The 9,881-nt window shown below is 42.5% G+C and overlaps 2 protein-coding genes across 4 annotated transcripts; one reads left to right on the top strand and one right to left on the bottom strand.

The window, feature by feature from the left end:
* Nucleotides 1-2,125: 2,125 nt before the first annotated feature.
* On the bottom strand, nucleotides 2,126-4,193 carry LOC122049561 (protein IQ-DOMAIN 27-like). 3 transcript variants are annotated; one of them, XM_042610935.1, is made up of 5 exons: nucleotides 3,934-4,193; nucleotides 3,745-3,836; nucleotides 2,984-3,633; nucleotides 2,715-2,894; nucleotides 2,126-2,643 (listed from the first exon to the last, which is right to left on the bottom strand). In XM_042610935.1, the coding sequence occupies exons 3-5, from the start codon at nucleotides 3,353-3,355 to the stop codon at nucleotides 2,221-2,223; spliced, it is 975 nt and encodes a 324-aa protein (XP_042466869.1). In that variant the 5' UTR covers nucleotides 3,356-3,633; nucleotides 3,745-3,836; nucleotides 3,934-4,193; the 3' UTR covers nucleotides 2,126-2,220. The 3 variants fall into 3 exon arrangements, with proteins under 3 accessions (XP_042466869.1, XP_042466866.1, XP_042466868.1); XM_042610932.1 differs by having other exon boundaries at nucleotides 3,938-4,193; XM_042610934.1 differs by having other exon boundaries at nucleotides 2,984-3,836.
* Nucleotides 4,194-5,041: 848 nt separating this feature from the next.
* On the top strand, nucleotides 5,042-8,226 carry LOC122047312 (hexokinase-2-like). Its single transcript, XM_042608496.1, has 9 exons — nucleotides 5,042-5,623; nucleotides 6,195-6,345; nucleotides 6,429-6,611; nucleotides 6,707-6,781; nucleotides 6,875-7,030; nucleotides 7,101-7,199; nucleotides 7,261-7,391; nucleotides 7,461-7,542; nucleotides 7,632-8,226. Exons 1-9 carry the CDS (start codon nucleotides 5,331-5,333, stop codon nucleotides 7,992-7,994), a joined length of 1,533 nt encoding a protein of 510 aa, XP_042464430.1. The 5' UTR covers nucleotides 5,042-5,330; the 3' UTR covers nucleotides 7,995-8,226.
* Nucleotides 8,227-9,881: the final 1,655 nt, after the last annotated feature.

The raw sequence follows: 9,881 nt of genomic DNA, 5'->3' as shown, positions 1-9,881 counted from the left end.
CACAACATGTTCGAAGAAGACCAGCATGGATGTCTAATTACGAGGTGACTGGAATTGATCAAGGTGATGATCCTCTTACACATTTTGCTTTATTTTCAGATTGTGATCCGACAACCTTTGAAAGTGCTGTCAAAGATGCAAAATGGCGTAAGGCGATGAATGATGAAATTGAAGCCATTGAAAGAAACGATACTTGGGAGTTGACTGATCTTCCGAAAGGGCACAAAACCATTGGTGTGAAGTGGGTCTTCAAAACAAAGATAAAAGAAAATGGTGAAGTTGATAAGTATAAGGCGCGTCTGGTAGCTAAGGGATATAAGCAAGAGTATGGGATTGATTATACAGAAGTTTTTGCTCCCGTTGCAAGACATGACACAATCAGATTGGTGATTGCATTAGCGGCACAAAACTCGTGGTCTATTTACCAGTTAGATGTCAAATCGGCATTCTTGCATGGAAACTTGGAGGAACAGGTATTTGTAGAACAACCCCTTGGTTATATTAAGATCGGAAATGAGCATAAAGTATATAGATTAAAGAAAGCTCTCTATGGATTAAAACAAGCTACACGAGCTTGGTATAGTCGCATTGAGTCTTATTTCTTCAAAGAAGGCTTTCACAAATGTCCATATGAGCACACACTCTTTATTAAAATTGGAGATAAGGGGAAATTGCTCATTGTCTGCCTATATGTAGACGATCTCATATTTACTGGAACTGATGATTTCCTGTTTCAGGAATTTAAGAAATCCATGATGGTTGAATTTGAAATGTCTGATCTTGGAATGATGCATTACTTCCTTGGCATGGAAGTAGTGCAATCAACTAAAGGAATCTTTATTTCTCAAAAGAAGTATGTGCAAGAAATTTTGGACAGGTTTCAAATGAAAGATTGCAATCCTGTAAGCACTCCAACTGAGTTTGGCTTGAAGCTAAACAAGGATCATGAAGGGAAGAAGGTGGACAGTACAATTTATAAGCAAATTGTTGGCAGTTTGATGTATTTAACTGCGACAAGGCCAGACATAATGTATTCTGTGAGTTTAATAAGTAGATACATGGAGAATCCAACAGAAATACATCTGTTAGCTGCCAAGAGAATCCTTCGTTACCTACAAGGAACTAAAGATTTTGGACTATTCTACAAGAAGGGTGAAAAATTGGAGTTGTTCGGATTTACTGACAGCGATTATGCAGGAGATCAAGATGATAGAAAAAGTACTTCAGGCTATGTATTTATGCTGGGCACAGGAGCCGTATCATGGTCTTCTAAGAAGCAACCAATTGTTTCCTTGTCAACTACAGAAGCTGAATTTATTGCTGCAACAGCTTGTGCTTGTCAAGCTATCTGGTTGAGAAAAATTCTTGAAGAGCTTCAGTTCAAACAAGTTGAAGCTACTACAGTTTTTTGTGATAATAATTCAGCAATCAAACTCTCTAAGAATCCTGTGCTACATGGCAGAAGCAAACATATCGATGTGAAGTATTATTTTTTAAGAGACCTCAGCAATGATGGAACAATCAAACTGATTTATTGCCGCAGCGAAGATCAAGTTGCAGATATACAGACCAAGCCTCTCAAAATTGCTACATTTGTGAGGTTACATGGTCTACTTGGAGTTTGTTCGCGTACTGCTATTATTTTTTCTTAAACTGTTTTCTGCCGACTTCAGTTTAAGGGAGGGTGTTAAGAGTTGATAAGTTTTTGTCCGAGTCTTCTGTAGATAAAAGTTTGTCCGGGTTTTTAGTGTTGTCCGAGTTTTTTTATTTAATCGTTTGCTGCGTGGTTGAACGTGGAGTTGAATAGGTTCATTGTAAAAGCCTATATATAGGTTTGGTTTTTTGATATCAAGTGAAGTTGTTTTTCCATTCTGTTTCTTCGTTCTTCTCCTCCTCTAGAGTAACACTCAGGGGGATCGGTCCGACCTAATCCGAGCTCATCTTGGGTTAGTCCAACTTGGCCGCATTCCGTACTGACTTGGACCAATCAGGATCCACGTCGACTGTGTCATGGACATCAGGTGGTTCCCGCAATGCCCTCCGCATCATTAAAAGCTTTTCCCCCACTAAATGAAATGCTTCATGAAAGTTCAGGAAATGAACGAAGAACACAATGGTGCAACAAGTCAAGAACAAGTTCTAATTAAGCTTGGAGAATCTACACGCCTCTCTTTCTCCACATCTCAAATCGCAATTTCCCCTCACCAACTCAGCGATCAATCAATCCATGTCCGCTTCACTCGCCGCCATGGGAGACCTGCCATGCTTACTTCCTGCCATAAATGCGCCATTGGAATCCTCCTCCATAGCCTTCCTCCACGACTTCACCTTCGCCACCGACGAAGTGGTCCGCGCCATGTAGTTCGGAAAGCTCGTCGGACTCATGATGACTTGGTGCAGCTGCATTGCTGGAGTTCCGGACCGGACAAGACGAGGAGTATTGTGCTGTGTCTTGGGACAGAATTGGCAGCAGCAGCAGCTGCTTTCGCGGTGACCGTGAACAGAGCGAGGAGAGGGAACCCTGCAGAGAAGCGCCGGCGAGGAGACCGGCGCCAAAAGTTCCTCCGGCGAATTCGCTCGCCGGAATGATCTGGATTTGGGTGGGATGGAATTGCACTTGGATTGCCCTGCGTCAAATCGTTCCTGCAACAGAGCAAGATCATATTTTTCTTGATCCTATTGCGTGGAAATTAATTAGTTTTGGGGAATTATACAAATGATCTCCGGTGGAAGCGCAATTCTGCTGGAGGAAGTCGAGATCTTGCCACGGATTGAGCTCTGACGAGCGCTTGGAGTCTGCGGAGGGTCAACGCGGCTTGTCTCCTCACGAGGAAGCCTCTCACCAGCGCTTGCAGCTTGACCAAGCCTCTGAGAGCTCGAAGAGCTTTCTTCGCCTGCTTAAATAAAAAACACAATTTTGCGATCAGATTCGACGGCAAGATTAATTTTTTTTTTAATGAAGATTTAGTGGGTTTACGATTACCAAGTGGCATCGGAAGGTTGTCTGGATCTTGACGGCGGCCCGCCACTGCACCGCGATCTTCTTCTTCTCTCCCAGGAGGGCCTTCAGCCGCATCACCGCCGCCGCCACCGTCGCATTGGCGGCGGTCGCGTTGGCCACGGCCACTGCGATCGCGTGCTTACTCCCCTCCTCCACTTCCAGTACTTCTTCGACGTCCAACCTAGGCCACGACAGATGCAGCGCCGACGTCGGAATGTGGCGGCCGCCGGAGTTCTTAGGAGAAACACTTTCCCGCAATGGTCCAGTGAAACTCCGCCGCCTCTTCTCCTTCTTTTCAACATCCTTCTTCGCGCCGCCGAGAAGGCTCCTCAGCAACTTGCTCGCCCAACCCATCGCCACCCGCAAAATTGAGACGCTGAAGAGCCTAGCTAGCCACTCGAGCTCTTTAAAGGCAAAAGAGGAGAGAGGGAAGGAGGGAAAGAATCAAAACAAAGATTGAATATTCTCCATTCAAAGCTCGTTAAGGAAATCTCTGCAAGTATATTTTTTTTATCTTCTCTATCTATCTGACTCTGCTATGAGCTTATCTGTTGGTTCTACTCGTAGAGTAGGCTTCTTCATCTTTCACTAGGCACAGCTAGAAAACACGACGCTCTGTTCTCGCTCAGCAGCTGCATGAAATTGAAACCCACCTCAAAGAACGGAAAAGTTCGGATCTTTCCTCCTCTTCTCTCTTCGGCAAACCTCTCATAAAGCAACCAGCAAGAATTAAATCATCTCACCTCATTGCTTACACCAATGTCGGATCCTCTCTCTCTTCCCTCTTCTCTCTTCGGTTTGACTTAGAGTTGGCCGGAGAGTAAAGAAGTGCGACCTGTACCCATTACAGAGTCGAGTCATGATGAGGAGGGTGCTCTGGGATTTGGAAGAGAAACATTTGAAATTTCTACAAATGGAGATTTTGAGCTCACAAACCACGAGCAGAACACTGCGGCAGGTGATGATGGCGGTGCGCGGTACGGCGGATCGAGAGCCACCTCAAAAGCGCGTTGAAATTCCCAAGATTTAGAGTGGAAATTTTAGCTGCTAGCGGGGAATCTTGCGTGGACTTTCTCAAAAGGTTGTTTGCGACATGAACTGCAACAAACAATCTGTCTGCTAATTAATTCGATCCTACAGTTGTGCCTCGACGACCTCATCAGGTTTCTTCAGATTAATGGTGGTTTTGATTACGATCAGCAGCTGAAAAAGAAGCTCATCATTTTATAGTGCTTGCAGCTACGCTGTAGGCTTTGATGGAATGGAATGGCCAATCCGAAGAGCTTTTTTTATTATTTTTCATGCACTGCAATAAAATTTTAACTTATTTGAAGTTGTAAACACATGGCAGGCACAGGGCTAGAGGAGAATGGGTAGAGGAATGGCACTCCAGTAGGGCACCATCAAGTGAGATCAGAAAGGAATAACACACATTGGGATTCTCTAAAAGATAGATATTGCAAAAAATTAATAATAATTGCCTCTTTTCTAAATTTCTTACCTAAATGTGGTTATTCCTCTTTAAAAAAAAAAAGGGAGAGAGGTAACTTTAGATTTGTTCTTACTCCTCGACACATCATGGAATTTGGATTGACATGAAGGCCAACCAAGGCCAATGAAAGTGGTATTGAGATGCTGCAAAGCATGATATCAAAAGAAGGCAAATTTATCATAACTCTTAAAATTAGATAATTGCCATAGTCGAATCTTTTATATCATGAATGAGGGTGAAGTGGATGCCTATATTAATTCCTTGATGCTCTTTGCTACTATGGATTTCATTTATTTTATTTATTTATTTGTTCTAGCCCATATGAGTTATACTTGGATGGCTAAGGGGCAAACAAGCTTTTGAGCTGGCCTTTGTGACCTATCTTTGATTTGGAACAAGATTTAGAGCATAAATGAAGGTCATTTCGAATCCTATAATAAAGCAATTAGATTACAAACTGTTTATTTGTATAATTAAAAATTTTGATTTAGAGAGAATAATAGGAAAAGTTAGGATAAGAGGGGAAGCTTTGTCAATGATTTCTCGTAATAAAAGAAGGTAGGAACTTCTTTGATTTTTGTCCTCTGCCTCCATGCGAACCAATTCAAGTTCCATGTCACGGAAGAATCTCCTCTCCCTCCAAGATCGTTCCTTTTCCACTTCTCGTTGCTAATAATGCGCCAGAGGCTTGAGATCCTACAAAATTGCTTGATGTTGCTGTTGTTGGATTAGTATTCCCAGACCCATCCAAAGGTTGCATTTTTGTGGGGGGAAAGAGGCCGGAGGCTAGGCCGTCCAATCGTCCCGGGACCTCGTCGGCGGAGTACCTTCTGCGCAATGGGGAAGGTAGCGTTCGCGACGGCGGTGACTTGCGCCGCAGCGGCGTGCGCGGTGACGGCTCTCGTTGTGCGGCAGCGGATGCAGAGCTCCGTCCGCTGGGCCCGCATCGACACCGTGACGGCCCGCGTCGACGTGGTGATGAGGGAGCTCGAGGAGAGGTGCGCCACGACCGTCGGGAAGCTGCGGCAGTTGGCGGATGCGATGGCAGTGGAGATGCACGCCGGACTCGCAGCCGAGGGCGCGAGCAAGTTGAAGATGCTTATCAGCTACGTTGACAACCTTCCAACTGGGTAATTTGCTCCTTTTTTTTTCTCAATCTGTGAACTTGCTGAATGGATTTTTGATGCAATTCAATGATTTCCTTACAAAATCTGGTTTAGATCGGTACTTATTCTTGGCACCTTAATCCACCTATGACGCTCACCACCATCGAAGCTTCTCTTCTTCTGTTGCCGAAGAGCTGTTTGTCATTTTTCCTGTTAGATTCATGCTCGCAATAGAACAGCTGACGATTTTGCTTCTTTTCTTTTTCAGCCACTGCATACCATTTATTTATTTTGAAATCAAGATAATTTCTTTGTATCCATTAATAAACTCTGTGAGGTAAGATGTTAAATTCTTGGTCTATGTTATGTTTATATATGAATATGGTTCGAAGTGTGTTGGACATTAAACTTTTTCTTGTTGAACTTATTTCTCTATTTTATAAGATCTTTTCTTAGCATATCACTCCTTTTACATGAAACTCCAATTGATCATTGTTTGATTTCAATTATGGACTGTGTCTGTATCAGATGCAAATTTACAAGCATGCATTTGACTCCAAGGCAATACTGAACTCCTAGAATATCACTTTCGCAGGGACGAGGAGGGATTGTTCTATGCTTTGGACCTTGGAGGAACCAACTTCCGCGTCTTGCGCGTGCAACTTGGAGGCAAGGAGGGACGAATCGTCAGGCAAGAATTTGAGGAGGTTTCCATTCCACCACATCTCATGATCGGAGGCTCAGATGTAAGTTAAAAGCTTCAACCTTTTGTTGTTTATCCTTTCTTCCTTTTGTGGAGCTCCTAAGTTTCTTTACTCCATGTTTTTAGGAACTGTTTGATTTCATTGCTTCAGCTTTAGCAAGGTTCATTGCATCTGAAGGTGAAGATTTTCACCTTCCTACTGGTAGGCAGAGGGAACTTGGATTCACCTTTTCTTTTCCGGTGAGGCAAATTTCTATCGGATCAGGCACTCTTGTTAAGTGGACAAAAGGTTTCAATATCGATGCCACGGTAATCCAAACCTACTTCTACTTAGTTTATTTTTTGAGAAAAATATGTCATTGAACTCATGACGATGCCATCGTTGCTCTTTTGCTTGAAGGCAGGTTGGTGAAGATGTGGTGGGAGAATTGAGTAGGGCCATGGAGAGACAAGGCCTTGATATGCGAGTGTCAGCTTTGGTGCACTCTTTGCAGCATTATCACTCGTAGCTTTGTTGCCTTAGATGGAAACAGCTATCAATTTTTTTTCGCCATTGATTTTCTTTATCTCAGGTTAATGATACTATCGGAACATTGGCCGGGGGAAGATATCACGATAAAGATGTAGTTGCTGCAGTGATATTGGGCACCGGCACAAATGCTGCTTATGTGGAACGAGTCGAGGCGATACCTAAATGGCAAGGACTCTTACCCAAATCAGGAGAGACAGTAAGAAACATTATGAATAGAGCACATTGCAAAGCAAGTTACATTGTTTAACTTCCTGTTTCTCATCAAGGTTATCAACATGGAGTGGGGGAATTTTAGGTCGTCTCACCTCCCTATAACGGAATACGATCAAGCATTAGATGATGAGAGCTTGAACCCGGGGGAACAGGTGATACATTACATTTCCTAAACTGTTTTTATTGTAAAATCTGAATGAATGCTATTGACAGATTTATGAAAAATTGGTCTCTGGAATGTACTTGGGAGAGATATTCCGAAGAGTTCTCCTGAGATTGGCTCGGGAAGCTGCACTCTTTGGAGAAACTGTGCCTGCAAAACTAGAAATTCCATTTTCACTAAGGTATGCTTATGATTGTCATGAACAGATTCCTTCTGTTCGGTGAACAAATTCCAAATGTGAAACTTGCAGGACTCCGATCATGTCGGCTATGCATCATGACAAATCACCCGATCTTACTGTTGTCAGTACTAAACTGAATGAAGTATTGGGGGTATGATCTTTTTGTTTCTACAATACATATATGGCAGAAATTATCATTTCCACATCATTCTGAAACCTATGTTTGCCTTTGAATTCCAGATATCAAACACCTCTCTCCAAACAAGAAAAGTGGTAGTCCAGATATGTGACATTATCGCGAAACGCAGTGCTCGTTTGGCTGCTGCTGGCATAGTTGGCATTGTGAAGAAGGTTGGCCGTGCCCGTGATAATGCAAGGGAGGGAGGAAGTCAGCTACCGAGGATGGTTATCGCCATGGACGGCGGACTTTATGAACATTACATGATATTCAGTGAGTCTGTGCAATCCACCATCAAGGAGATACTCGGAGAAGAGGCCTCAGATTCTGTTGTCATCAAGATGGCGAATGATGGGTCTGGCATTGGAGCAGCTCTCCTTGCGGCCTCGCACTCTCATTATCTGGAGCTGGAACAGGACCTATGAAGCTCTTATGCCAAGATGCTGTTCTTGTTTTGTTCGAATCAATTCTATAATAATGGAGGAAGCCATGACCTCCCGAAATCCTCGCGCAAGGAAGAAGAGAAGAAACTATACTGTATTGCAGCCACTTAATTTGTACAATGCAACGCGATTGCATTGGTGTTTCAAGTTTTGTTTTGTTTTATTGCTTCCATGTGTTCGATAAATAAGGATGGTGTTATGACCTTTCTGGTTTTGTCGATTGGTCAAAATTTTCAGCTCCTTGTGCTAGAAATCTTTCTGTGAAGGTGATCGCTTTTACCATCTGATTCCGACTTCATCTTGCGAAAAAAAGTACTAGATTCAGGCCTTGTTTACATGAAGTTAGGGGCGATGATAGAAGAACAAGACTTTCAAAGTGCTCTTCCTCAGTGAAGTTGAAGGGGAAGAAGATCGAGCTCAGCTTGTTCAATCTTTGATCGAGCTTAGGACATTACACGAGGGATGTGTCGAGGTCAGTGTTGGGTAAGGGACACAATGAGATCAACATCAAGTGAAGAGCGAGGCAATGTGACGTTGCACCAAGAATCTGTTGGTAGTGGGCTGCAATTGCAACTGCATATTGCAGCTGCAGTGCAATAGAAGGCCAGATTCAGGATTTTAGATTGGGAGGACTGCATATAAAGTGATGAGTACTATCAGATCAACTATATATATTTATCTTCAGAGGAACCAGAGCAGATTTTAAGAGAAGAATTGAGAGGCTTTAGCTTACAAGGCAGGCAACTTACGCATTTCATCATACTTTTTTTCCATGTTTGTTGATGTCATGCCTTTTGTTTTCTGTTCAACTGCTATGTCAGAAAAAAAAATATCAAAATTTTGTTTTGCATTTTAGTGACATTGATTGTAGTTTCAGTTTGTGAAATCAGGAGAAAGAAAAGTTTTCATAGCAAATTAGGATAGATATGTATCTACAGATTAGATTGGAGGAAGTATTGTGAGGTTTGAGGGTATAAATCATGGATTCTTTGCTTGAGGTCGGATATTTCTTTCTTCTTGATTGTTAAATCAAAAGTAATTGCACTTTCATTGTAGCAATAAAAGTGATTACGCTCATCTCAAACGTCTTTTACCGTCCGTTCTAGATTATGTGAAATGAGGTAAATTAACATATCAACTTATAGCTGACCGTCAAATTAACTAAGGGTGGAAGAGATTTTTTTCACGAGGACATGTGCCCATCGAAAATTGATCCCTACTTCATTGTAGCAAATCTATCTTCCCCAAGCCAATTAGGCATCCCACATGGACAAGTAATTACTGTTTCATAAGTTGACATAAACAAAGTTAAATTAACGAGTTCTTGATCCATATACGCAACTGTGGAAGTGTGTGTTAACTAGTGCCTTCTATGTTGATAAATCATCCAATCGTGTAGTGCAGTTATCTACCGTGACAACTTCCCACTCACCTTTAGACATATTAAGCACTCCAAGTAAATATTCTCCCAAAAAAGGAAGAACTCCTAGACTCTCGGAAGAGAAGAACATCCAAGACTATTCGTGGAATCAAAAGGACGGTTCGTTTTTGTAATTGTCCTTTAGCCAACAAGCACGAAGAACGGGATCGATAAGGAATCACAGTAAATGTTTACAAATTTTATTTATGCATTTAAATCAATAATAATATCACAGTAGTTGTTGTCACTTTTTGCGAAATATCACTATTTGTCGTCACAAAATGACGATTGAACAACGACGGAAATCTCGTTGCCAAGTTATATTGGCATTCGGCAACCGAGCGTTGACTCGGCGCTGCCAAGCCACTTGGCTCGAATGAAGCACTCGACGCGACGGAGGCACTCAGTGTTGCCTAGTGTATACTCGGCACTGCCAAGAGGATGCACAC

Source organism: Zingiber officinale, chromosome 2B (assembly GCF_018446385.1).
Source record: "Zingiber officinale cultivar Zhangliang chromosome 2B, Zo_v1.1, whole genome shotgun sequence".
Lineage (NCBI taxonomy): Eukaryota > Viridiplantae > Streptophyta > Magnoliopsida > Zingiberales > Zingiberaceae > Zingiber > Zingiber officinale.
This window is presented reverse-complemented; position numbering and strand designations above follow the sequence as displayed.